The 25039-nt window shown below is 43.2% G+C and overlaps 1 protein-coding gene across 1 annotated transcript; it reads left to right on the top strand.

The window, feature by feature from the left end:
* The first annotated feature begins 4068 nt into the window (after positions 1-4068).
* LOC108443527 lies at positions 4069-24880 on the top strand. The gene is made up of 13 exons (XM_037543349.1): positions 4069-4305; positions 4599-4724; positions 4994-5083; positions 9650-9719; positions 9845-10168; positions 12383-12475; positions 12780-12884; positions 13079-13119; positions 13506-13617; positions 19947-20270; positions 21926-22033; positions 22675-22721; positions 23816-24880. Exons 1-13 carry the CDS (start codon positions 4069-4071, stop codon positions 24140-24142), a joined length of 2004 nt encoding a protein of 667 aa, XP_037399246.1. The 3' UTR covers positions 24143-24880.
* The last annotated feature ends 159 nt before the right edge of the window (positions 24881-25039 follow it).

Here is a 25039-nt window from a genome sequence, read left to right as displayed (position 1 = left end):
GATGGGACCTATCTTACATGAATGAAAGCTATAAATCGTGGTATGACGTGAAAAAGGTGTGGGGTGAACCGAAGAAACTCTCTTTATGTGTGTGAAGTTTGGTTTTATGCCATCTGCGCTCAGCCTTTCTGCATTCTCTCTTTTGGATCTGTGCTACTACAGTGATGATATCAGCGGTACTTGTTTCCAAAACAAGCATGGACCCTGTGTCCAAATTATCTTTCCCATTCCAGTTCGTATCAGAAGCAGAAAGAACAAGGAGTTTAGGTCAGATACTGTGAATACATCCAACCTGCAGTATGTTAGAAGTAACTCACAGTCTTTGAAACAAAGTGCACAGGTTATTAAGTTAGCTCTACTGAATATCAGATCTCTTACAAACAAGTCTTATATAATTAATGATTTTATTACAACTCACAGGCTTGATTTCATGCTTTTAACAGAGACATTAAACTCATATAGTGCTGATATTGTGTTAACTGAGACGGCTCCACCAAACTTTAACTTTTTAAACGTTTCACGCACCGGCAAGAAAGGCGGAGGTGTAGCAATGCTGTTTAATGATACTTTCCAATGCAAGCAGTTACCACTTGGTGATTTCACATCTTTTGAATATTTAGATGCGATTTTAAAGGGGCACAAAGAATATTATTAGTAACTGTCTACAGACCTCCAAGGTACAATGCTAATTTTATTGATGACTTCACAGATATGTTATCTTTTATTTCTACTGAATTTGATCATTTTGTTATTGCTGGTGATTTTAACATTCATATTGATAATCACAAGGATAATTACGCCAAAGAACTCTATGATGTACTTGAATCTTTTGAACTTTCTCAGCATGTGACTGGAAGCACACATTGCCATGGTCACACTTTGGATGTGGTTATCTCAAAGGGTCTTAACATTTCAGCCTCTATTAAGGATGTTGCATTGTCTGATCACTGCTGTGTATTTTTTGAAATGTGGACTTCAATCCACAGCAGTGCCAGGCAAGTTAGGTTTAAGAAAAGACAGATAAATAACAGGACAGCTGCACTTTTTGTTACCAAAATGTGCTCTTCACCTTGCCAACCATCTGGCTCATGACCTTCCTGTTGTGTCTCTCAATGTATCTGGTGTTGATTATAATTTTCTCATTGATACCGGCGCCACGCTCTCTTCGCTATGAGGGGCCTTTATCATCTAGAACCACTAGCTCTGTGGGTATTACAGGACAGCCCTTCTCATCTCCGTATACGCCCCCACTTCAGTTTGTATGCGACGCAGTGCGATTTACTCATTCTTTCGTGTTCATGCCAGATTGTCCCTTTAACCCTATGGGGCGGGATTTAATGAGTAAACTTGGTCTATCCCTGTCCTTTTCTGGTCCGCGCATGACCGTGTCCACGGGAGATTTCAATCGCAATCTCAACATCGCCAATAAATCCTTTAAATCACCTGTGTCTGCTCTGCTGTCTGTCTCACATGCCACAGAGGTTCCTGAGCCTCTGCGTTCCATACCACACACTGTTTGGGCTGCACATAGGGATGATGTTGGCAGGGTTGACTGTAAACCATATGAGGCTACTCTAAAAAGCCCCACTCCTGTTTATGTTATACAATACCCTTTGCCCGAGCACAAACTGTGTGGTATAGACTCTATTCTACAGAAACTTCTCTCTTTAGGTGTGGTCGTCCCATGTCAAAGTGCGTATAACACACCGATTAACCCAGTCCCCAAGCCGGACGGTTCTTGGCGATTCACTCAAGATTTTCGACGCCTTAATGACGCCATCGTGTCTATCGCCCCAATTGTGCCTGATGTCTCTTCGATATTGACCTCCATTCCGTGTCAACATGCATTTTTTACTGTCTTAGACGTTAGTTCTGCTTTTTTCAGCATTCCTGTTGAACCTGACACCCAGACGATTTTCGCTTTCACTCATCGCCAACACCAATACACGTGGTCTCGTTTGCCGCAAGGTTTCTGCGACTCGCCTGCGGCGTTCGCCGCGTCGCTCTGGACCTCATTTCTGACCTTTCCCTCCCCGGGGGTGCTGTGCTCCTGCAGTATGCAGATGACCTTCTGATTTTGGCCCCTGAGAGCTCCACGTGCACTGAGGCATCTAAACTGGTCATCATGCGCTTGGCTACACTGGGCTTCAAGGTTTCACTAAAGAAACTGCAGTTCTGCTTACCCCGGGTCCAATATCTGGGTCATGAACTATCTCAAGGTCAACGCCTCCTCTCCGCTGACCGAGTGTCATGCATCACGCAGCTTCCCAAGCCCGCCACCAAGCAGGCTATGATGTCTTTCCTCGGCCTCATCAATTACTGCAGACAGTGGATTCCTGACTGCTCCGCGCATGACAAAACACTGCGTGCCTCCTTCACTCACGAACAGGCCATGACTCATCGCCTCACATGGACTACAGCCATGAACTGTGCATATTCTGCTCTACTGTCCTCACTGCAGTCTGCACCAGCCTTGGGCCTGCCCAACTACGCTCTGCCATTTCACCTGTGGGTGTCGGAGTCGGGGGGCACTGCTGCTGCGGTTCTGGCTCAGCCCCACGGGGGAGGTTTGCGCCCTTGCGCATATTATTCTAAAACATTGGACGTTACGGCCCGAGGCCTTCCGTCCTGTCTCCGAGCGGTCGCGGCGTGCGCACTAATGGTACAGGATGCTGAAAAAATCGTCCTAGGTCATGACTTGACCTTACACACCTCTCATCATGTCTGTCAGCTCCTAAATAACTGTTCTACACAGCACTTGTCTGCTCAGCGGCGTGCAGGCTATGAGAACATTTTGTTGAACATCGAAAACCTCACTGTGCGTCCGCACTCCTCACTAGATACTGTCTCTTCCGCTTTAATGCGTTTACTTCTGTTACCACACGACGCCTCCAGTCCCACTCTAGACGTGCATGACTGCGAGACCCGTCTGGCCGGTGAAACTTCTATTCGCCCTGACGTGTCTTCCACCCCGTTGCCTTCTGGCCTAGCATTTTATGTTGATGGATCATGTTCCGAGCCATCATCGGATGGCTCAAGACCAAGATGTCACTATATACACGGACAGCCGTTACGCTTTCGCCGTAGTTCATGATTTTGGGGGAATCTGGCATCAACGCGGTTTCGTTACTACTGATAACAAACCCATTTCCCATGCGTCGCTTATCGAGGACCTGATCAGGGCGAGCTTCCTGCCCTCCCGACTGGCCGTTGTTAAAGTTCGCGCTCACCAGCGTAGTAGCGACCCTGACTCTGTTGGTAACAATACCGCCGACTCTGCCGCGAAACGCGGAGCTCTTCATGGCCCCACTTGCCCTTTTATGAATTCGGCTTCCTTCTCCTGTGCTGCACTCACGGTTGACTTACTTCCTGGTCTTGATCTTGACTGTATTCAGGCCACCGCCTCGGACTCTGATATCAAGCATTGGCTGTCATCGGGCTACGATCCAGCCATCAAACCGCTGCGCGACGCCCGCACATTGTGTTCCGTTCCTCGTTCCCGATTTTCATGGTATTTCGCATCGGGAACGAAGAGGGGTAAAGCATGACATGTCCGAATTGTTTTGCATTCACAATTTGAACTCTGCCGTTGATCGCATATTAGACCGTTGTCTTACATGTGCACAGAATAACCCAAAACCGGCCGGACCGCACCAAGTTCTTCCTAAACCGGAAACACCTTTCCAAGAATGGCAAATCGATTTCACACACATGACGACTGTAGGGCCGTACAAATATTTACTGGTCTTAGTAGATAAATTTTTCCCATGCAATAAAGAAAATGCAAATACAGTCGTGACAAAACTATGCCAAGAAATCATACCGCGTTACGGTGTCCCCTTAGGAATAGACTCCGACAAAGGCACACCGTTCACCTCCAAAGTCACACAGATGCTCGCGAAGCACCTGAGCATAGACTGGGCTTTCCACATCCCCTAACACCCTCAATCCTCAGGTATGGTCGAAAGGGTTAATCGGACTATAAAAGGGCGGTTATGAAAGGCCATGCAGACGCAGAACACTACTAATTGGGTGAAGGTTTTACCTGTAGTTTTGGCCAAACTGCGGATGGCGCGCACAGACACTCTGGGTAGTCTGTCGCCGTATGAAATTGTCATGGGACGTCCGTTCCCCCTCCCATGGCGTCAGAAAACGGCTCTGGGGGGAACGGCGGACTTGGATGTGCGTCGCAGCGAGTACACCGCAGGGTTGTTAACTGTTCTGAATGAATACTGGGAGAGGGTCAACCAAACCATCACAGACCCTCCCAAGGCCCCAACCCATGCTTTTAAGCCAGGCGATCAGGTATTGGTCAAGAAATTTGAGAGAAAGGGTTTTTCAGACTCCCCTTTCTCTGAACCCACTACTGTACTCGCTGTCACACGCACGGGGGTATTAACCGATCTTTTTCCACAGTGGATTCATGCCTCCAGATGTCAGTCAGCCCCGCAGTGATGTATATACATGTTAGACGTCTAACTATTTTTGTTTCCTATCTCTAACCTGTCCTGTGTTACAGAAGTATGTTGCAGCTAATATTAATCCTGTGCCTGGTGGAACGTGCTGGCGGATCCCCCATGGATAACGTTTTCTGGCAGTATGCTAACTGGACAGCCAAGCAGTACACCAATGACTTCTGCTACGTGTGTCACCTGATGCCCTCCAGTGTGAACAAGCACTCCATGGTCACGGCCCCTCTGGCTCTCTCTGCTACTCTGCAGGCGGTAGCACACACCTGTCTGTCTCCTGACTGTTTGAATGTTACTCATTATGATTACCCTCACATTAATTATTCTCTTTCTCTATCACAGGATTTTTGTTCTAAACTTCGCAACACTACAGATCTTGCTACATGTTTGCAGTACATTCTTAAATATGTCCTTACTAACTCCTTACTAACTCCTTATTAACTACTTACTCCTTATTTTGCCATGGCTGTCCCCATTATCTGTATGGTTTTGCTGTTGTTGTGTTTGGGTCCTTGTTTTTCCAGATGCCTCATGGAAAGGGTCTACGCGCTGGCCTCTGCGATGCGACCCCCGCGGCCCGTATACCAGCCTCTCATCTCCAGCACCAACCATATGTATGTGTGTTCTCACGCACCACTGTGACTCGCCTGTTATGCCTCACCAGTTGTTGAGGCATAAAAGAGGGGAATGAAAGGGTTAACTCTGCTCTAACTCTGCTCTAAACAGACTTTGCAGCAAGCATAGCTACTGTCCTTGGCAGTTTTGCACAAACAACTTGCTCCTCTTATCGGGACAACATTCTGTCCAGAACCATTTGTTCTCTTTCGTAGGTAAGATTATCGTACACAGAGCAGAAGCCCCCCTCCTTTGGGCAGTTCCGGTGGTCCGTGAGTGTCAGCTTAGCATTTCATGACTGTTAGACAACTTATTTGGGTCCACCCTGTTTGCTTGTACGCAACAGGGCAGGACGTGTTTGTATAAAAGAAGGAGTGCCCTTCTTTCTTTGTGCAGAAGACTTAATAAACTCTTTGATTGATTAAGAGAGTCGTTCTGTCTTCCTGCACCGAGCGCTCCCGCTGCAACTGAGGCTTTCCACAGGACAGGTGATCCACTCTCTGGTTCCTCTTCATGAACGGACCAAAAACGGCCGGTCCTTTCAGACAAGCTGGCTGGATGGGGAAATGTGGCTGGTGGCTGGTCACCTGTATGTAATTGTCTACTTATATGCCTTTTATCTTCAGTGGAGGAGGAGACACCAGAGAGAGGATGTTTAGAGACAGTAGAAACAAGCCAAGTCCAAGAGACAGCCGAGTCTTTGTTTTGTGTCAAGTAGAGGAATGTGCTCCAAGTCTATGACTGTAATTTGTATGTTACAGGATTAACAAGCTTTGTAACAAGGCCCTATAAAACGTGGGCTTAGCTTTCTACAAGGCAACCTCAATTTAATCTCCTGAAAGGACAGCTGTACTGTCACCAGGTTAAAACTCAGGAGCATTGTTAGTGTCGATCAGCCTGTTCCTTGTGACATTCCTAGGCGTGTTACAAACGGTCATGTATTGCCTCCCAAACAGGCTCCGCCCATGAAAACCATCATCAGTTGAAGACACCTCCAGTTTACCTACAGTACATGGAAATAAAGTATGCATTGAAAAGGGATCATACCTGTTGAGGAATGTCTGAATTCTGGGCATACTCTTGCTGTTCTTGCTGGTCATATAAGTAACTATGCAGGAATCGCCCCAGTTCCAGGTTGTTCCTCTCCATTTGTCCATTTCCTTGGGGGTTATAACCAGAAGTTAGGCTGACAGTAACCTCAAACTTTTTGGTGGAAAAGTCTCCATAGCTTTTGTCTTAGTTCGGGAAAGAGAGGAAACTTTAGCACCTGCAAATAGTCCAATGGCACAGTCATCGGGGTGATGTGGTGACACTGCCATAGTCTGGCTCTTACTAGACTTCTATGAGGTCCTGATATTCTAAAAGGTTCTGAGGTGCTACCTCAGGTGAACTTGGGGCTCTCAAGTGATGTGGAGGCACATGGAATTTAAAGACACTTGTCAGCACACTCAGGGAACCAGGAAATGATTTTTAGAGTTTCCTATAAACTACAACAAACTTTCATTTTCGGTACTTGCAAGCAAGCAAAGTTTGTTTATACAGCGCTTTTTACAACAGTTGTCACAAAGCAGCTTTACAGAACAATCAGCATTACAGAAAGAAAAGAAAAGAAAAGAAAAGAAAATCCGGGGCCGAGCCCCCATGAGCGTCACCAGGGACGACGGTGGCAAGAAAAACTCCCTAAAAGAGGAAGAAACCTTGAGAGGAACCATGACTCAGAATGGGAACCCATCCTCCTCTGGTCGACACCGGATAGCAAACATTATTAGTATGAAGTTTTATAGTAAAGTGGGGAAAGAGAGATCTGAGGGTGAAGACTGCACAGCGCTGTACAGCAAGAAGCTCAGTGGTGGTCAAACCGGTCCAGAAGGCTGGTGAGCAGCAGCACCAATCAAGGCAGAAGAGGCAGCAGCATCAGACGCACAGGATGGGCAGCTGATCAGCTCGGCAGAGAAAGGAGAAGAAAAACACAGAGTCAGTTCTGTAAAGAGTGGCTGACCACAGATTACAGTATAACAGAGCAGCAGAGACTCCAGCAGGTCTAGACCTGACAGGGAAGACTAATCACCAAAGGCTCCACTATACAAATAAGTTTTTAGCCTAGACTTAAAGACTGAGGCTGAGTCTGAGTCCCGAACATTAACAGGGAGATTATTCCAGAGCTGGGGGGCTTTGTATGAGAAGTTCCGCCCCCTGATAGAGCTTTATTTGTTCTAGGTACCAGTAGTGAGCAGCACCTTGTGATCTGATGGTTCATAGTGGGAGAGAAGGTCACTCAGGTACTGAGGGGCGAGTCCGTTTAGAGCTTTATAAGTCAGTAATAGGATTTTATAATCAGTGTGAAGTTTAACTGGTAACCAGTGCAGGGCTGATAAAACTGGGCTGACCTGGTCAAACTTTCTGGTTCTTGTGAGACTCTGGCTGCTGCGTTCTGGACCAGCTGAAGCTTGGTTGAAACTTTTGCTGGGACATCCAGACCACAGGACATTACAGTGATTTAGCCTTGAAGTAATAAAAGCATGAACTAGCTTTTCTGAGTCCTGTAGAGATCATGCATTTCTCCTTCCTCCACAGTAGTGCTTAGCTCTTCCATCCTACTCCCTTCCTTATTTACTGCTGAGTTACTCCTAAGAAAAAAAAGCTCTTTTACTCTCTACCTCCCTGGAATCTGCCCATGCTGCATCCATATGTGGCAAGTCTTCTGGCGATGGGAGTCTGGATGTCTGTGCAAAAAAGGCTTTTAATTCAGAAAAGTAGAATAAAAAAACAGCAGGAACAAATGAAGCTAATCAGAAAACCAACTTCACACAGGAAGGGACTTAATGCCCAGAACTCTACGAGTTGGCAAGAGACTTCACAACGGAGGAAGGAAAGATGGAGTTTAAATAGCAGAGATGAAATGAGGAACAGGTGGAGGGCGGAGCCGGTGATCAGTAGACAGTAGGTGGAGACCAGGACCTGACAGTTCACTAGGACAGTGCGCGCACGTTTTGGGTGTCTCAAGGAAAAAAGGGCAACATGAGTGTAAATTCATCATTTATATTAATTTAATTGAAAGTATATTCCAATCAGACTAAAAACCCATGAGGTCACTATACGCCATACGCTCCCACGCCAGGGTGATTAACACAGAACAACCCACTAGCAGGAAAACATAAAGCCCAAGCAACACGGAACAAGTTCCTTTTTTGACGGTGGGCAGGAGGGGCTTGCAGTACATGCTGCTTCCTTAAAGAACCCTTCACAAAGCTGGTGCAAAGTGCTGCCTCCACAGTATTGACTTATTTACAGATAACGCTTTCCAACGGTCAGCTTACGGCTTAATAACGTGATGATGGACTGTACCTGCTATGGACCACTCGAAACCTCCTTACTGCAATGGGAGAACTTTACAAATGGCCAGTAATCACTGGACGTGTCTGTTTACAGAGCAGGCACAACGTCAGAGCTGCATGCAGTTTCACTGTGTGACTGTAATTAATTACAAGAGTCATCATAATTAGCCATTTTTAGGGTTCCTGACTGTGCGTTTATTTACTGGCATTCTCAGAAAAGTGTAAAGAACAGGGGAGTTTCCACACAGCGCAAACCCACAGACAGCAGGCCGACTGCGAGCGGGGCTGTTAGTTTGGGCTTGGGTGGGGTGCTTCACTGCCATAATGCACACAACACATGGTGACATGACCACTTTATTTATTTATTTACTTATTTATGTGTTTATTTGTTTATTTATTTGGCCTGAGAGAAAGGAAGAGACATCAGAAGCTGGACCAGAGTCAGTGTGAACGGGAAAACTTGTCAGTATTGGACTAAATGGATCTGAAATGCGTGGCAATGATAGTTAAGAGTAACTCATTACTGCTGTAGAAATGATTTAGTGAAATGTTTTGCAGCTACTTCACAGAACGAAAGTGCTGGTGGGAGGAGCTGTGAGTTCACAGCCCTGACTCTTAGCAGAGAAACCAGAGAACCAGCCAAAGCAGAGGGAAGACGGAGACACACAGAGAGGAACGTACTACAGAGGAAAGAGTAGAGTTTTACTTTTGAGGAGAACAGAAAGAAACTTGTGGAATTTTGAGGACTGAGGACTTTATTGAACATCAGTGAAGCTGAAGTTCAGTTCAGGATGAAGATCCTCCTCATCTTCACTCTCTGCCTGATCTCAGGTCAGTTATTCTACTTCAGATTAAGCACAACATTCAGGATTAATGCGTTTATGAAGTGTTTACTTCACTGTGATTATTATGGTACAGAACTGTAGATGTGAGGAAATTTGGTTGAATTTAATGAGATCAGAGAGATGAGTGAGACTTTTCATTCTGATTGGCAGGTCCAGTGAGCTGCTTTGATGTGATTGGCTACTCAGGAGGTAGTGTCATAATCTACTGCAGAGATAAACAGTATGGAAAGATTAATAAAGGTTTCTGTAAGGAAACACCAAATCAAACACCAAAGCAGTGTGTACATGTAAGAATTCAGAATAAATGGAGTCATAAAGACAGAATTTCTCTACGTGACTCCAGTGAAGTTCTTACAGTGATCTACACTGATCACTGAGTTTACAGGATGCTGGATCATATCGGTGTGGAGAGGCTGGAGCGTGGAGTCATGATGTGAACCTGGAAGTGAAAACAGGTGAGATAAAAAATTACAGGACATTATGTTTGTCATAATCCTGTCTATTTATATATATGAAGCTGCTGTGAGGTCCTTTAAACGAAGATAAGTTTATTATTGAATTATATTTGTATGATTAACAGATCCGTGTTGTTCGGGGTCAAACACTGTGTCTGGATATCTGGGAGAGACGGTCACCATCAGCTGTTCATATCCAGAGGAGTTTAAATCAAACTATCAGTACTTGTTCAAACAGGATGGTGAAGGTTTTACTGAAGTGAACCGAACCTCAGAGACTCAGAGAGGCAGATTCTCCTTCTCTGATGACAGAAGCTCTGCAGTTCTCAGAGTGAGGATCAGTGATGTGAGAGAAGCTGATGGAGGAGTTTATTACTGTGGAGTGTGGAGAGAAGGAGAGTCAGTCAGTTATTACTCCCTCTACACAGAGACTCAGCTACAGGTCACCGGTAAGACACCCTTTTCCGGTTGTTCTCAGAGCTGCAGTTTATGTGTGTAGAGTTGGTGTTCAGAGCACCAGTAAGTTCTCCTGTAGCTTTAATTTGCACAGCTTTGAACATGACTGAGTAAAGTCTAACGTGTTGTATCCTGAGAATATATCACAACCAGTCCTTTACTTTCTTACTACTTGTCAGTTTGTGACTGGTGGAAGACGAGAAGCTCATGTAGCGATATGTAATACTGGAAGCAGACGTGTTCACTGCAGTCCACGTTTAGTACATTGGAGAGAGCTCTCTGCACCACCGCCTCCTCCTCACATGCCAGGTTGAGACACTGAACCTACTCAAACGTGTCACGACTGGCCCCTCCCAGTCCTGTACGTGTTGCGTCCTGATGTTCCGTGTGCGCTTGTTTTGATATCCGTAGTTCTGCTCCTGTGGCTCCTTTTGTTTCTGTTCCAGTTTCTGTTCCAGTGTCTGTCCTGGTGCCTGTTCCCCTGTCGTTTGCGTGGTCGTTCTTGTGTTCTTTTTTTCCACGTCCTGTTTCTCCTGTCGTCTCTCGTTCGGCGTTGTTTTGTGTTGTGTCTCCGTCTGTGTCTGTTCCTGTTCCGCGTTCTCCGTCTGTGTCTGTTCCTGTTCCGCGTTCTCCGTCTGTATCTGTGTCTGTTCTTGTTCCGTGTTCTCCTGCCTCTGTTCCTGTTCCTGTTCCGCGTTCTCCATCTGTGTCTGTTCCTGTTCCGCGTTCTCCTGCCTCTGTGCCCGTTCCTGTTCCAAGTTCTGCGTCTTTGTACTGGTCTTTTTTTGATGTACTGATCTTTGTTTGATGTACTGGTCTTTGTACTGGTCTTTGTTTGCTGTACTGGTCTTTGTAGTGGTCTTTCTTTGATGTACTGGTCTTTCATTGGTGTACTGGTCTTTGTACTGGTCTTTGTTTGATGTACTAGTCTTTGTATTGGTCTTTGTACTGGTCTTTGTTTGATGTACTGGTCTTTGTTTGATGTACTGGTCTTTGTACTGGTCTTTGTTTGATGTACTGGTCTTTCTTTGTTGTACTGGTCTTTGTTTGATGTACTGGTCTTTGTTTGATGTACTGGTCTTTGTACTGGTCTTTGTTTGATGTACTGGTCTTTGTTTGATGTACTGGTCTTTGTACTGGTCTTTGTTTGATGTACTGGTCTTTATTAGCTTCGTTTGAATCTCTGTGTTGTTGGATGTTTTCTGGTATTTGTCCGGTCCGCACCACGATCTGTCCATATTGGCTCTATGACCCTGGACCGCCTTGACCCTGACTTTGGATTTGCCCTCAATAAAAGTCACTTACCTCCGTACATGCGTCCGCTACCTCGCTCCCCGTTACAGCACGAGACAAACTAAGATGGTCAGCTGACATCCACAATGTTTTATTGTTTACAAACTACAAACCAGATGATGTATTTTTATCAATCTGCTAATATTACATAGCCTCTCATGCAGTTAGCCATGACAGATAAAGATAAGCCCACTGCTCCAAAGATACTCACTGCCTTGGAGAAGCTGAAGTCAGCTTCTTGTTTAAATTTTCCCCATTCCACCTTAAATGGTGCAGCAGTTAAAGTTCTGCTGTCTCTGGAATAAAATACCTGCTGCAACTTTTAAGGTGGCACTGAAAAATTCAACAAACAAGGTGGCAAATAGGAGCCTAACTTCAGCCTCGTGTGTACGAGTGTGAGTACTTGAATATTGAAATTACTTAAAATGCTCATCCCAACTAGTAGCTGTGATGAATTAGTTAAGGTCGGTTAGCGGTAGCTGAAGCTCAGTGATTACCTGTTCAGGAGAAAATAAGCAAACTCTGCATCCATCTTAAAGTCCTTTTGAGCTTTAATTTGTCTCCATCTTTCGCCAATACACCAGTATGTACTCACGTTTTCCTGCATATCTAGTTATGGAGCTTTATGGAAGAATGCCGAGGCTTTTTAGGTTGGGACAAGCTTGTCTACTTACTTCCATGGAACTTCACACAGCACACTGTGTTTGCTTTCTAACGGTTTCATATCTGACAACTGGGGGTGTCGAAACGGTCCTGGGAAATGAGCAGTGGGTGGCATCAAAGTCCTCAACATGAACACACTTTCTATCTAGGAATGGAAATTTCAAGAATGTGCTGGCTTTAGCTTTGTTGTCATAGAAACCAGTATTATAATATTTAATGCAGTGTATTTTTCACTGTATATTTCATTCTAGCAAAAGAAACATCACCTACTCCAAAACAACCACCAACAGTGGGACCGAGCTCAGCAGCATCACCAACAGGAACCACATCTGATGAACATTTCAGTGAGAGTGATTCATTATTCATAACTTTCTATTTCATTCTATATTCATGTTAAATGCCTTTAAGGTTCCACACCTGAAACAAGATCCGATGTGGAGCCAGAGGGTTCCTGATTTGATCTCAGGGTGGGGACCAGGATTCTGCAGGTTCTTATGATCTAATGCCCTTCATGACATCACTACACCTCCACAGAGGCCTTCAAACAGAGCAGAAACTGACCAGTGACCCTGCTGTGTTAAATACATGTGATGAAATGTAAAGACCTGGTCGTGTGTGAAGATGTGTTCGTTCTTTATGTTCCCTCAGCTTCAGGTTCCCCTGTGATCATCATCACTGTGTGTGTCTGTGTGGCTCTGCTGCTGATTGGAGGATCAGCACTGATCTATAAACTGAGACGCGACAAGCAACAAGGTGCTATGACACACACACACACACACACACACACACTCACACACACACACACACACACACACACACTGAATGTGGAATAGAGCAGACAGTAGAAGCCCTGCAATACTTACTCACATCTAGTTAATTACCATCTTACAAACACTCCCTCTAGTGGACACAGCATTCTGTAGGTGATGGTTTCTCTCTTTCTACAGGTTCCTCCTCCATCAGCAGAAGATCAGGAACAACTAACACAGTAAGTGCATGTGGTTTATGAAGCAAAACACCCAAGTAGCTTTGAATCAGTGGTTACCAGTCCTCCTCCTGGAGATCTGTCTTCCTGCAGTGCTTATTTAAAAATCTAATATTTTGAAGTAGTTAATTAGCTGCTGTGGCAGATGGTTGGAATTAAACCCTGCAAGCAGTTCAGTTTCTCACATTTATAAACAGACGGTATTAAATCTGATATCTTTGACAGAACAGATGTGATACATGAGAATGTCTGATACATACAGAAGTTTAAATGAGAGAGTATGTTAAAGAGTATGTTGAAATCCTAGCACACTTTTAGGTAATATGTAATCTATAAAATGATCATCGATTATTTGATCATTTGAATTTACTGTGTTTCTCTAATTTCAGGCTGATTCTGATTATGAAAATGATCCACCTGGGAACCAGAACAACATCAACATCGGTCCAGTCTACGAAAACCCGAAACCCAACACCAACCAATCAGATTCAGTCTACCAGAGTCTAAATCCCAACACCAAACAATCAGATTCAGTCTACCAGAGTCTAAATCCCAACACCAACCAATCAGATTCAGTCTACCAGAGTCTAAATCCCAACACCAACCAATCAGATTCAGTCTACCAGAGTCTAAATCCCAACACCAACCAATCAGATTCAGTCTACCAGAGTCTAAATCCCAAAACCATCCAATCAGATTCAGTCTACCAGAGTCTAAATCCCAACACCAACCAATCAGATTCAGTTTAGCAGACTCTAAACCCCAACACCAACCAATCAGATTCAGCCTACCAGAGTGTAAACCCCAACACCAACCAATCAGATTCAGTCTACCAGAGTCTAAATCCCAACACCAACCAATCAGATTCAGTTTACCAGAGTCTAAATCCCAACACCAACCAATCAGATTCAGCCTACCAGAGTCTAAACCCCAACACCATCCAATCAGATTCAGTCTATTAGAGTCTAAATCCCAACACCATCCAATCAGATTCAGTCTATTAGAGTCTGAATCCCAACACTGATTGACGTGTCCATACTTTGATATCATTATTGAATCATATTCAACCGATTAATTGAAAATGACCAGCATAATTACTTATTGTTTTGTGTTTATCTGTAACTTAAGAAGCATTTTTACATCATGAAAGTATTAAAAAGCTCTACAGTGGAGAGCTATTGATGAATTGCTATTGATTTCTACTTCAAAGCTTTACTCTCTAACCACCTCCACTCTGCCTGCAGCTGTTTTACCTGATTTTTTACCATTATTATCTTATGATTATTTAATTATCTATTATTATTCATATTCTATTGTAATTATTCTTATTATTTTAATTTATTGTATTATTTTAATTTATTTTAGTTTACTTTTTGTTTTTATTCTCCTATCATTTTCATTAGATTTTATGAACTTTTTCATTTTAGCCATGTTAATTAGTTTTATATTTTTATTGTATTTTTATTATTCTTTTAGTTTTTATACTTACCTGATTTGAATGTTTTTTTTAAATAACCTTTTCTTTTATTATTTGATATGTTCTTACACATTACACATCCCTTGTTCTGTATCAACTCGGTAACATTGTAAATGAGGGTCACCCTCAATGTCCTCTTGAAATTAAATAAATATTGATTGATTGATTGATTGATTTCTATCTTCCCACATGGTGTAAAACCATTTCTGTTTTGCTGTTCTTGTTAGTTATAACTGTAAACATATATCTCTGTGTTGTCTTGTCTGTCTGATTTGAGCTGAGTAAATGGTTTATTCAAATTTTGTACTATATGTTGCCTGAATTATATTTCATGTGGGGGAAAAAACAGTTATATTTTCTTTTCTATGGGAGCTATTTTTCTTTTATTTATTTATATAGTTTGTTAGTTTTTCTCTTTATGTGTCGCCCCTTTTTTTTCCTCCAGAGGTGCACATAAGTGGACATTCTGGCTGTTTTGCTTGCTGATGTACTGTAAAATGAATGCTAACTAATACTGAGCTCTATAAACCATATACAGTATCAACTGGCTGATTGTGGCTAATCAGTGCTGATGATTTGATGCTCATTGGGGCTTCTACTAAGTCATAATACAAATGCCAGATTACCTTCTCAGCATTCTCCATCCAGAGCTCTATCTCACCATGCAGTATCCCTCACTTATCCAGCTAACTTTAAGCTTAGTTCCATCTAACCATGGTGGCAGTGGAGGCAGGGTCTTCTTCAAAAACTCCTGCTCATGATTCCCATGATTGGCTGATCATCATGATCATCGTGCATTCATGTGAATGAGGTTTAATCACAGTCTGAGTATCTAGAGTTAAACAGAGAAATGTATGAACTGCTGTTGTAAAATGAAATACCAGCTGTGATTGTTAGATTTTGGGAAGCTGTCTTAGTTGAATCTACTTTGACAGGCAGAACTGAGATTGACCACTTCTTCTAGTCCAGCTACCAAACCAGTTCCATAATGTCAACACCACAAAACCAGGGATTTGGGGTTACGAAGCCACCATGGAAACCTCACTGCTGGGAGAAGTCCTCAAAGGAGAGAGGACTTGATGGGAGGAGCCATCACTCAATCCAGGTCCCCCAGCAGTAACAGAGGCAGTTCGGGGCCCTGTTAAAGGGACAAGCTGGCTGGATGGGGAAATGTGGCTGGTCAAGTGCTCTGTGAGGCTGGTGGCTGGTCACCTGTGTGTAATTGTCTACTTATATGCCTTTTATCTTCAGTGGAGGAGACACCAGAGAGAGAATGTTTAGAGGCAGTAGAAACAAGCCAAGTCCAAGAGACAGCCGAGTCTTTGTTTTGTGTCAAGTAGAGGAATGTGCTCCAAGTCTATGACTGTAATTTGTATGTTACAGGATTAACAAGCTTTGTAACAAGGCCCTATAAAACGTGGGCTTAGCTTTCTACAAGGCAACCTCAATTTAATCTCCTGAAAGGACAGCCGTGCTGTCACCAGGTTAAAACTCAGGAGCATTGTTAGTGTCGATCAGCCTGTTCCTTGTGACATTCCTAGGCGTGTTACAAATGGTCATGTATTGCCTCCCAAACAGGCTCCACCTATGAAAACCAGTCATCAGTTGAAGACACCTCCAGCTAACCTACAGTACATGGAAATAAAGTATGCATTGAAAAGGGATCATACCTGTTGAGGAATGTCTGAATTCTGGGCATACTCTTGCTGTTCTTGCTGGTCATATCGGTAACTATGCAGGAATCACCCCAGTTCCAGGTTGTTCCTCTCCATTTGTCCATTTCCTTGGGGGTTATAACCAGAAGTTAGGCTGACAGTAACCTCAAACTTTTTGGTGGAAAAGTCTCCATAGCTTTTGTCTTAGTTCGGGAAAGAGAGGAAACTTTAGCACCTGCAAATAGTCCAATGGCACAGTCATCGGGGTGATGTGGTGACACTGCCATAGTCTGGCTCTTACTAGACTTCTATGAGGTCCTGATATTCTAAAAGGATCTGAGGTGCTACCTCAGGTGAACTTGGGGCTCTCAAGTGATGTGGAGGCACATGGAATTCCCACACTCAGGGAACCAGGAAATGATTTTTAGAGTTTCCCAATAAACTACAACAAACTTTCATTTTCGGTACTTGCAAGCAAGCAAAGTTTGTTTATACAGCGCTTTTTACAACAGGTGTCACAAAGCATTAAAGAAAGAAAAGAAAAGAAAATCTGGGTCCGAGCCCCCATGAGCGTCACCAGGGCCGACGGTGGCAAGAAAAACTCCCTAAAAGAGGAAGAAACCTTGAGAGGAACCATGACTCAGAATGGGAACCCATCCTCCTCTGGTCAACACCGGATAGCAAACATTATTAGTATGAAGTTTTATAGTAAAGTGGGAAAAGAAAGATCTGAGGGTGAGGACTGCACAGCGCTATACAGCAAGAAGTTCAGTGGTGGTCAAACCGGTCCAAAAGGCTGGTGAGCAGCGGCACCCGATCAAGGCAGAAGAGGCAGCAGGATGGGCAGCTGATCAGTTCGGCAGAGAAAGGAAAGAAAGACGTGGTCAGTTCTGTAAAGAGTGGCTGACCACAGATTACAGTAAAACAGAGCAGCAGAGACTCCAGCAGGTCTAGACCTGACAGGGAGACTAATCACCAAAGAGGCTCCACTATACAAGTAAGTTTTTAGCCTAGACTTAAAGACTGAGGTTGTGTCTGATTCCCGAACATTAGCAGGAAGATTATTCCAGAGCTGGGGGGTCTTTGTATGAGAAGCTCCGCCCCCTGATGGAGCTTTATTAGTTCTAGGTACCAGTAGTGAGCAGCACCTTGTGATCTGATGGTTCATAGTAGGAGAGAAGGTCACTCAGGTACTGAGGGGCGAGTCCGTTTAGAGCTTTATAGGTCAGTAATAGGATTTTATAATCAATGTGAAGTTTAACTGGTAACCAGTGCAGGGCTGATAAAACTGGGCTGATATAGTCAAACTTTCTGGTTCTTGTGAGACTCTGGCTGCAGCATTCTGGACCAGCTGAAGCTTGGTTGAAACTTTTGCTGGGACGTCCAGACCACAGGACATTACAGTGTCCAGCCTTGAAGTAATAAAAGCATGAACTAGTTTTTCTGCGTCCTGTAGAGATCATGCATTTCTCCTTCCTCCACAGTAGTGCTTAGCTCTTCCATCCTACTCCCTTCCTTATTTACTGCTGAGTTACTCCTAAGAAAAAAAAGCTCTTTTACTCTCTACCTCCCTGGAATCTGCCCATGCTGCATCCATATGTGGCAAGTCTTCTGGCGATGGGAGTCTGGATGTCTGTGCAAAAAAGGCTTTTAATTCAGAAAAGTAGAATTAAAAAAACAGCAGGAACAAATGAAGCTAATCAGAAAACCAACTTCTCACAGGAAGGGACTTAATGCCCAGAACTCTACGAGTTGGCAAGAGACTTCACAACGGAGGAAGGAAAGATGGAGTTTAAATAGCAGAGATGAAATGAGGAACAGGTGGAGGAACAGGTGGAGGGCGGAGCCGGTGATCAGTAGACAGTAGGTGGAGACCAGGACCTGACAGTTCACTAGGACAGTGCGCGCACGTTTTGGGTGTCTCAAGGAAAAAAGGGCAACATGAGTGTAAATTCATTATTTATATTAATTTAATTGAAAGTATATTCCAATCAGACTAACCCCCCCCCCACCCCCTCCGCCCTATTTGGTTAATTTAACATGTTAAATAAACAGCTGTGTTTAAAGCTGAGAAAGCAGCGGTTGTAGTATTGAGCATCAGCGTAGAGGAAGACGAGGGAGAGGCCATTATTTAGCTTTTACTGTGGAAACAAGAAGAAAAGGCCGACACAGCAAAACCCATGAGGTCACTATACGCCATACGCTCCCACGCCAGGGTGATTAACACAGAACAACCCACTAGCAGGAAAACATAAAGCCCAAGCAACACGGAACAAGTTCCTTTTTTGACGGTGGGCAGGAGGGGCTTGCAGTACATGCTGCTTCCTTAAAGAACCCTTCACAAAGCTGGTGCACAAACCCTTCACATCACTGGACGTGTCTGTTTACAGAGCAGGCACAACTTCAGAGCTGCACTGTGTGACTGTAATTAATTACAAGGATCATCATAATTAGCCATTTTTAGGGTTCCTGATTGTGCGTTTATTTACTGGCATTCTCAGAAACAGCCTGTGGTCAGTTTCAGTGTAAAGAACAGGGGAGTTTCCACACAGCGTAAACCCACAAACAGCAGGCCGACTGCGAGCGGGGCTGTTAGTTTGGGCTTGGGTGGGGTGCTTCACTGCTATAATGCATACAACACATGGTGACATGACCACTTTATTTATTTATTTATTTGGCCTGAGAGAAAGGAAGAGACATCAGAAGCTGGACCAGAGTCAGTGTGAACGGGAAAACTTGTCAGTATTGGACTAAATGGATCTGAAATGCGTGGCAATGATAGTTAAGAGGAACTCATTACTGCTGTAGAAATGATTTAGTGAAATGTTTTGCAGCTACTTCACAGAACGAAAGTGCTGGTGGGAGGAGCTGTGAGTTCACAGCCCTGACTCTTAGCAGAGAAACAGGAACCAGGCAAAGCAGAGGGAAGACGGAGACACACAGAGAGGAACGTACTACAGAGGAAAGAGTAGTTTTACTTTTGAGGAGAACAGAAAGAAACTTGTGGAATTTTGAGGACTGAGGACTTTATTGAACATCAGTGAAGCTGCAGTTCAGTTCAGGATGAAGATCCTCCTCGTCTTCACTCTCTGCCTGATCTCAGGTCAGTTATTCTACTTCAGATTAAGCACAACATTCAGGATTAATGCGTTTATGAAGTGTTTACTTTAGGTGCTGCGATTATTGTGGTACAGAACTGTAGATGTGAGGAAATTGGGTTGAATTTAATGAGATCAGAGAGATGAGTGAGACTTTTCATTCTGATTGGCAGGTCCAGTGAGCTGCTTTAATGTGACTGGCTACTCAGGAGGTAGCGTCATAATCCACTGCAGAGATAAACAGTATGGAAAGATTAATAAAAGTTTCTGTAAGGAAACACCAAATCAAACACCAAAGCAGTGTGTATTTGTAAGATTTCAGAATAAATGGAATCATAAAGACAGAATTTCTCTACGTGACTCCAGTGAAGTTTTTACAGTGATCTACAGAAACCTGAGTTTACAGGATGCTGGATCATATCGGTGTGGAGAGGCTGGAGCGTGGAGTCATGATGTGAACCTGGAAGTGAAAACAGGTGAGATAAAAATTACAGGACATTATGTTTGTCATAATCCTGTCTATTTATATGTATGAAGGTGCTGTGAGGTCCTTTAAACGAAGATAAGTTTCTTATTGAATTATATTTGTATGATTAACAGATCCGTGTTGTTTGGGGTCAAACACTGTGTCTGGTTATCTGGGAGAGACGGTCACCATCAGCTGTTCATATCCAGAGGAGTTTAAAACAAACTATCAGTACTTGTTCAAACAGGATGGAGAAGGTTTTACTGAAGTGAACCGAACCTCAGAGACTCAGAGAGGCAGATTCTCCTTCTCTGATGACAGAAGATCTGCAGTTCTCAGAGTGAGGATCAGTGATGTGAGAGAAGCTGATGGAGGAGTTTATTACTGTGGAGTGTGGACTGGAGGAGAGTCAGTCAGTTATTACTCCCTCTACACAGAGACTCAGCTACAGGTCACTGGTGAGATACAGTAACTTTTCCCAGTGTTAAAGTATTAATCCATCATTTGTGCACATTAAATAGTGATTGTAGCACTGAGTGTAACTTCAGTTTGTATAAAGCTTTTAACACTAGTGAGTAAAACGTATAACAGATAATATGAGACTCTCTCTCTCCTGCTTACTGGTTATGTGCTTATCAAAAACTGATAAGATAAGATGATCAGTGATTATATACACTAATTACTGCTGTTATCAGAGCAAAACTCATGAAAGCTAAAGTGACCAGCGTTTCATACTGACTGTGAGAATGAAACCTTTCATCCACCAGAGTCTGAGATCAGGCTTGTGTGGTTTTGGTCAGCTGTCCTAATCAATCCACAGTGTTTCAGCGCACATGTGAAGAAATATACTGAGAAAAGAGAGACTTTGTGCAACACTCAGAATCCTAGATGCACGCTGTGTGGTTGGTTAGTGTAGTGGGTAAGACGTCTGCCCACTGCACTATAGGCTGGGGTTCAATTTCCCACCCTACACTATACCAATAAGAGTCCTTGGGCAAGACTCCCAACACTGCCTTCACCTACCTGTGTAAAATGACGACTGCACTGTAAGTCTCTGGATAAGAGCATCTGCCAAATGTTAGTGTAGCTGTCATAAATGTTTAATGTAGTGCTTTTTATTGCATTTTATATTTTAAATAAGCTAAAGAAACACCACCTTCTCCAAAACAACTATTACCAGGGGGACCAAGCTCAACTTCAACAACAACAGCAGCACCAACAGGAACCACATCTGATAAACATTTCAGTAAGAACTCAGCCATTATTAATAACTCCCTCTTCTTTCTTCATGTTTAGTGTGTTCAGGCAGGGATTCGCTGGTTTAAGTCTCCACATTAGGAAGTGAAGTGAATGTAGAGTTGGAGCACCCTGCTCCCCGCCCTGTAACCAGGATAAACATTTTTATGAGGTTCATGCTGTAGAAATGTGACCTGTTTCATAAGGAGAATAAACCACGCTGCTTAATATGCAGGTGAACTGCAACAATTGTTAGCAACCACTTCATTAACATCACTTCATTACTCCTTTTTTTACATATATGTTTGTTATGTTCCACTTCGTTGGCTCATTCCCTCTATTCTTGGATAAACTAGATAAGTTAAGTGATACTTTTTAAATCCCACAATGGGGAAATTCCACCTCCACATTTAACCCATCCGTGAAGTGAAACACCACATACACACTAGTGAGCAGTTGGGGGTTAGGTGTCTTGCTCAAGGACACCTCAGTCACGTCCTGTTGGCTCTGGGGATTGAACCGGCAACCTTCCGGTCACAGGGCCAGTTCCCTGACCTCCAGCCCACGACTGCCCCCAAATTTACATACTAAGTTAAGCAGCACTATTAAACGTAGACGATGTGAAGAACATGATTTGGGGGGCTGCATTTTACGAGCGTAAACCATTGTCCCCCTAAACACCCACATTATGTCATTTGTTCTATTGAAAACATCAACATTTATAACTAAAGCTTGTGGGATTGCACACCTGAACATCTAAAGAAGCCAATGGACAGACAAGGTCCATACTTGGTGTCCTAATAGCGAGTTGTAGTCATGAGTGGACAGTTCCTGGTCATGAATGGACGGTTCACAGTCTGTTCTGTCTGTCTCTCAGCTCCAGGTTCCTCTGTGATCATCATCCCTGTGTGTGTCTGTGTGGCTCTGCTGCTGATTGGAGGTTCAGCACTGATCTACTACAAACTGAGATGCACCAAGACACAAGGTATCAACAGGACGTCTAAATCTCTTTGAGATTTAAGAAACATTGGGGTCACAATGTTTCTTAAATCTCAACACAATGATAGACAATTTATTTACTATCCAGAACCACCAGTGAACCTACACCAGTCTTCTGAGCTTTTATGTGGAACATTGGGATCATTAAAACTGTAAACGTGGAAAATAAGTTTTCTTTGCAGAGTGTTTGGAGTATCAAAGGTCACCCAGTCTATAGCTTCAGGCACAATATTCATAACCGCGTCTTGGGGGAGCTTTTAGAGGAATTAACGGATTCAGATATCTGGTTCCTGTCACCACCACTGTGAACAATTCTGACTCAATACATTTGCCTAGAACTGAGCATTTCACACCAAACCACCCTGAATGACTTTATGTCCTTCATGACCATTTCATCATTCAGAACATTTGAAAAATACCCCCTTTAGCCAAATTTCTAAATAAAGTACTTCTCTGAAAGTTCTGGGTTGTTTTTATCTGTTATCTGTTTTTATCTGTGTATGTTAGTTGACTGTCATTATTATCAGGTGTAGAATGTTTATTCATCTGTTTCTTAAATGTAATTGAGGCCATATGTGGAAATAATGTAGATAGTATTGATTAGTATTGTTTGTTTGTGGTTAATAGGCTCCATCTCTTCATCTAACGTGGCAAAGATGGGAAGTAACAATAGAGTAAGTACCTGCAGATTCATTACTCTGGCTCGACATCTGGGCTTTTACTAAGCCATTCGAAGATATTTAAAATCCCCCCCCCCCCCTTAAATCACTTCAGGATAGCTTTAGCTGTATGTTTAGGGTCATTGTGTAGCTGAGAAGAGAACCTCAATCCCAATCTCAAATATCTGGCAGATTAAAACAGGTTTTCCTCAGGAATTGCCCTGCTTTCCTTCATTCCTGACCAGTTTTCCAGTCTCTGCTGATGAAAGGCATCCCCACAGCATGATGCTGCCACCACCATGCTTCACTGAGGGTTCTCAGGGTGATGGAAAGTGTTTGCACTACACAGCATTTCCCATGATGGCCAAAAAGTTAAATTTTAGTCTCATCTGACCAGAGAACCTTCTACCATGTGTTTGGGGAGTCTGCCACATGCTGTTTGACAAAAACCAAATTTGTAGTCTTATTTATTTCTTTAAGCAATGGCTTTTTTCTGGCCACTCTTCAATAAAGCCTGTCTGTGAAGTGTATGGCCTAAAGTGGTCCTGAGGTCAGATACCCCCATCTCTGCTGTGAGCCTCTGGGGCTCCTTCAGTTTTCTTTGGTGTCTTTGTTGAATCTAACTAATGCCCAGTTTGCCCAACTTTTGGGCGGCCTTCTCCTTTCAGGTTTGTGATTGTGTTATATTCTTTCTATTTTGGTTTAATGGATTTAATGGTGGTCTGTGGGATGCTCAAAGTTTAGGATATGTTTTATAGGCTAACCCTGAACTATATTTCTCCACAACGTTGTCTCTAACCTGTTTGGAGAGCTCCTTTTTCTTCATGTTGCTTGCTTAGTGGCATTGTGGACTCAGAGGCCTTTCAGATCAGGTGTAGTTAGACTGGCATCATGTGCCAGATCAAGTAGTAGTTTGATTGCACATAAATGGACACATCAATTAATGACGTGACTTCTGAAGTGAATTAGTTGGGAAAAAACTCATTTATTTATATGAACAGCTATTTTTTTTCATTTTTCAACAAATTGAACTATTGTCAGGTCCTTTATACAAAATCCAATAAAAATGTATTTTATTGCACACATTAACATTTTGTTTCTCTCCTCAGATTCCTCCTCACTCTGCATGCGACTATGAGGAGATTAGAGACCCCAGACCCAATGCAGACACCGGAGCTACTCCACTTTCTGTGGAACTACCCTCTGATCCTCCAAACGCTGTGACGGTCACTGAACAGCAACCGTCTAACTCCCCTGTCCAGCACATCTACAGCGAAGTTGATCTCCCCACTGAAGCCCACACATACGCCACGGTTTGTATCCAGAATGAAGATTCTCATACCGATGCCACTGTCGCCTTCCATACAGGGAATTCTGCTACTATGTATGCCACTGTCAAACCACCCACAGCTGGAATGACCATAAACAAGCCTTAAATCTATAATTTAGTTCTTTGTTTGATGCTTTAAATGTTGCTGTAACTGGTGTGACTGTAAAGGTTCTGTATATCATTGGTACCCGCAACAGTGCAAAAGAGTGGAAATGCTTAACTCACCATGTCGCTCTGCCTGGTTCACTCCCACTCCTTATTCAGCAGCTGCTTAGACTCCTCTTTTTATTTTAGGACTCTGCTGTCCTGTAGACATCATTGTTTAACTCTTTCATATTAGCCATAAAATGCAATGTGTTTTTGTCTTTTTCAGTGTTTTTTTTAATAGCTCTTGTTTAGGTCTTTTAAAATTAAGTTGAAAGATTTTGATTTATGAGTTAAATTTTAAAATAGTAATAAAAAGTCATCAAAAAATGCTGCCCTATGTTTTCATGTCATTACCAAAACGCAGTTTTAGTCCATGGGTGGGGCTTATTTTACACCACGCCTCTGTATTTTAGTGCAAGAAGTGAGGCTGCATGGTGAACAGTTAGATCCCATTGTTTTGAAGTAAATGTGTCCCAAAGTCTGTTGCAATTGAGTATTTTTTTTTTTTCATGAAAAATCTGATGATTTTATGTGTGCACAACTGTTTAAAGCTCTGTTTGCTAGGACCGGTTAGTGTATTTAAGTTTTCACTACTGAAACAGTTTCTGATTGTTTTGTTAGTGGCAATATGGAGTGTCCATTCATTTGTTTCAATAAAATAAACATAATTAAAGCATGAAGTACAATATAATACAGAAAGTGGTTGGTTAGTGTAGTGGGCAACACCTCTGCCTTCTACACTGTAGACTGGGGTTCAATCCCCACCTGGGTAAACACCCTACACTATACCAATAAGAGTCCTTGGGCAAGACTCCTAACACCACCTTGGCCTCCCTGTGTAAAATAATCACGTTGT

This window comes from Pygocentrus nattereri, chromosome 12 (assembly GCF_015220715.1).
Source record: "Pygocentrus nattereri isolate fPygNat1 chromosome 12, fPygNat1.pri, whole genome shotgun sequence".
NCBI classification, from domain to species: Eukaryota; Metazoa; Chordata; class Actinopteri; order Characiformes; family Serrasalmidae; genus Pygocentrus; species Pygocentrus nattereri.
The sequence above is the reverse complement of the archived record's forward strand: the minus strand, read 5'-3'. Positions and strand labels throughout refer to the sequence as shown.

Coding starts and splice junctions, on each gene's coding strand:
- LOC108443527 (XM_037543349.1), top strand. CDS start 4,069: ATGGCGCGCACAGACACTCTGGGTAGTCTGTCGCCGTATGAAATTGTC. Junction 13,120..13,505: donor GATCAGGAACAACTAACACA/GTAAGTGCATGT, acceptor CTCTAATTTCAG/GCTGATTCTGATTATGAAAA. Junction 22,722..23,815: donor AGATGGGAAGTAACAATAGA/GTAAGTACCTGC, acceptor TTCTCTCCTCAG/ATTCCTCCTCACTCTGCATG.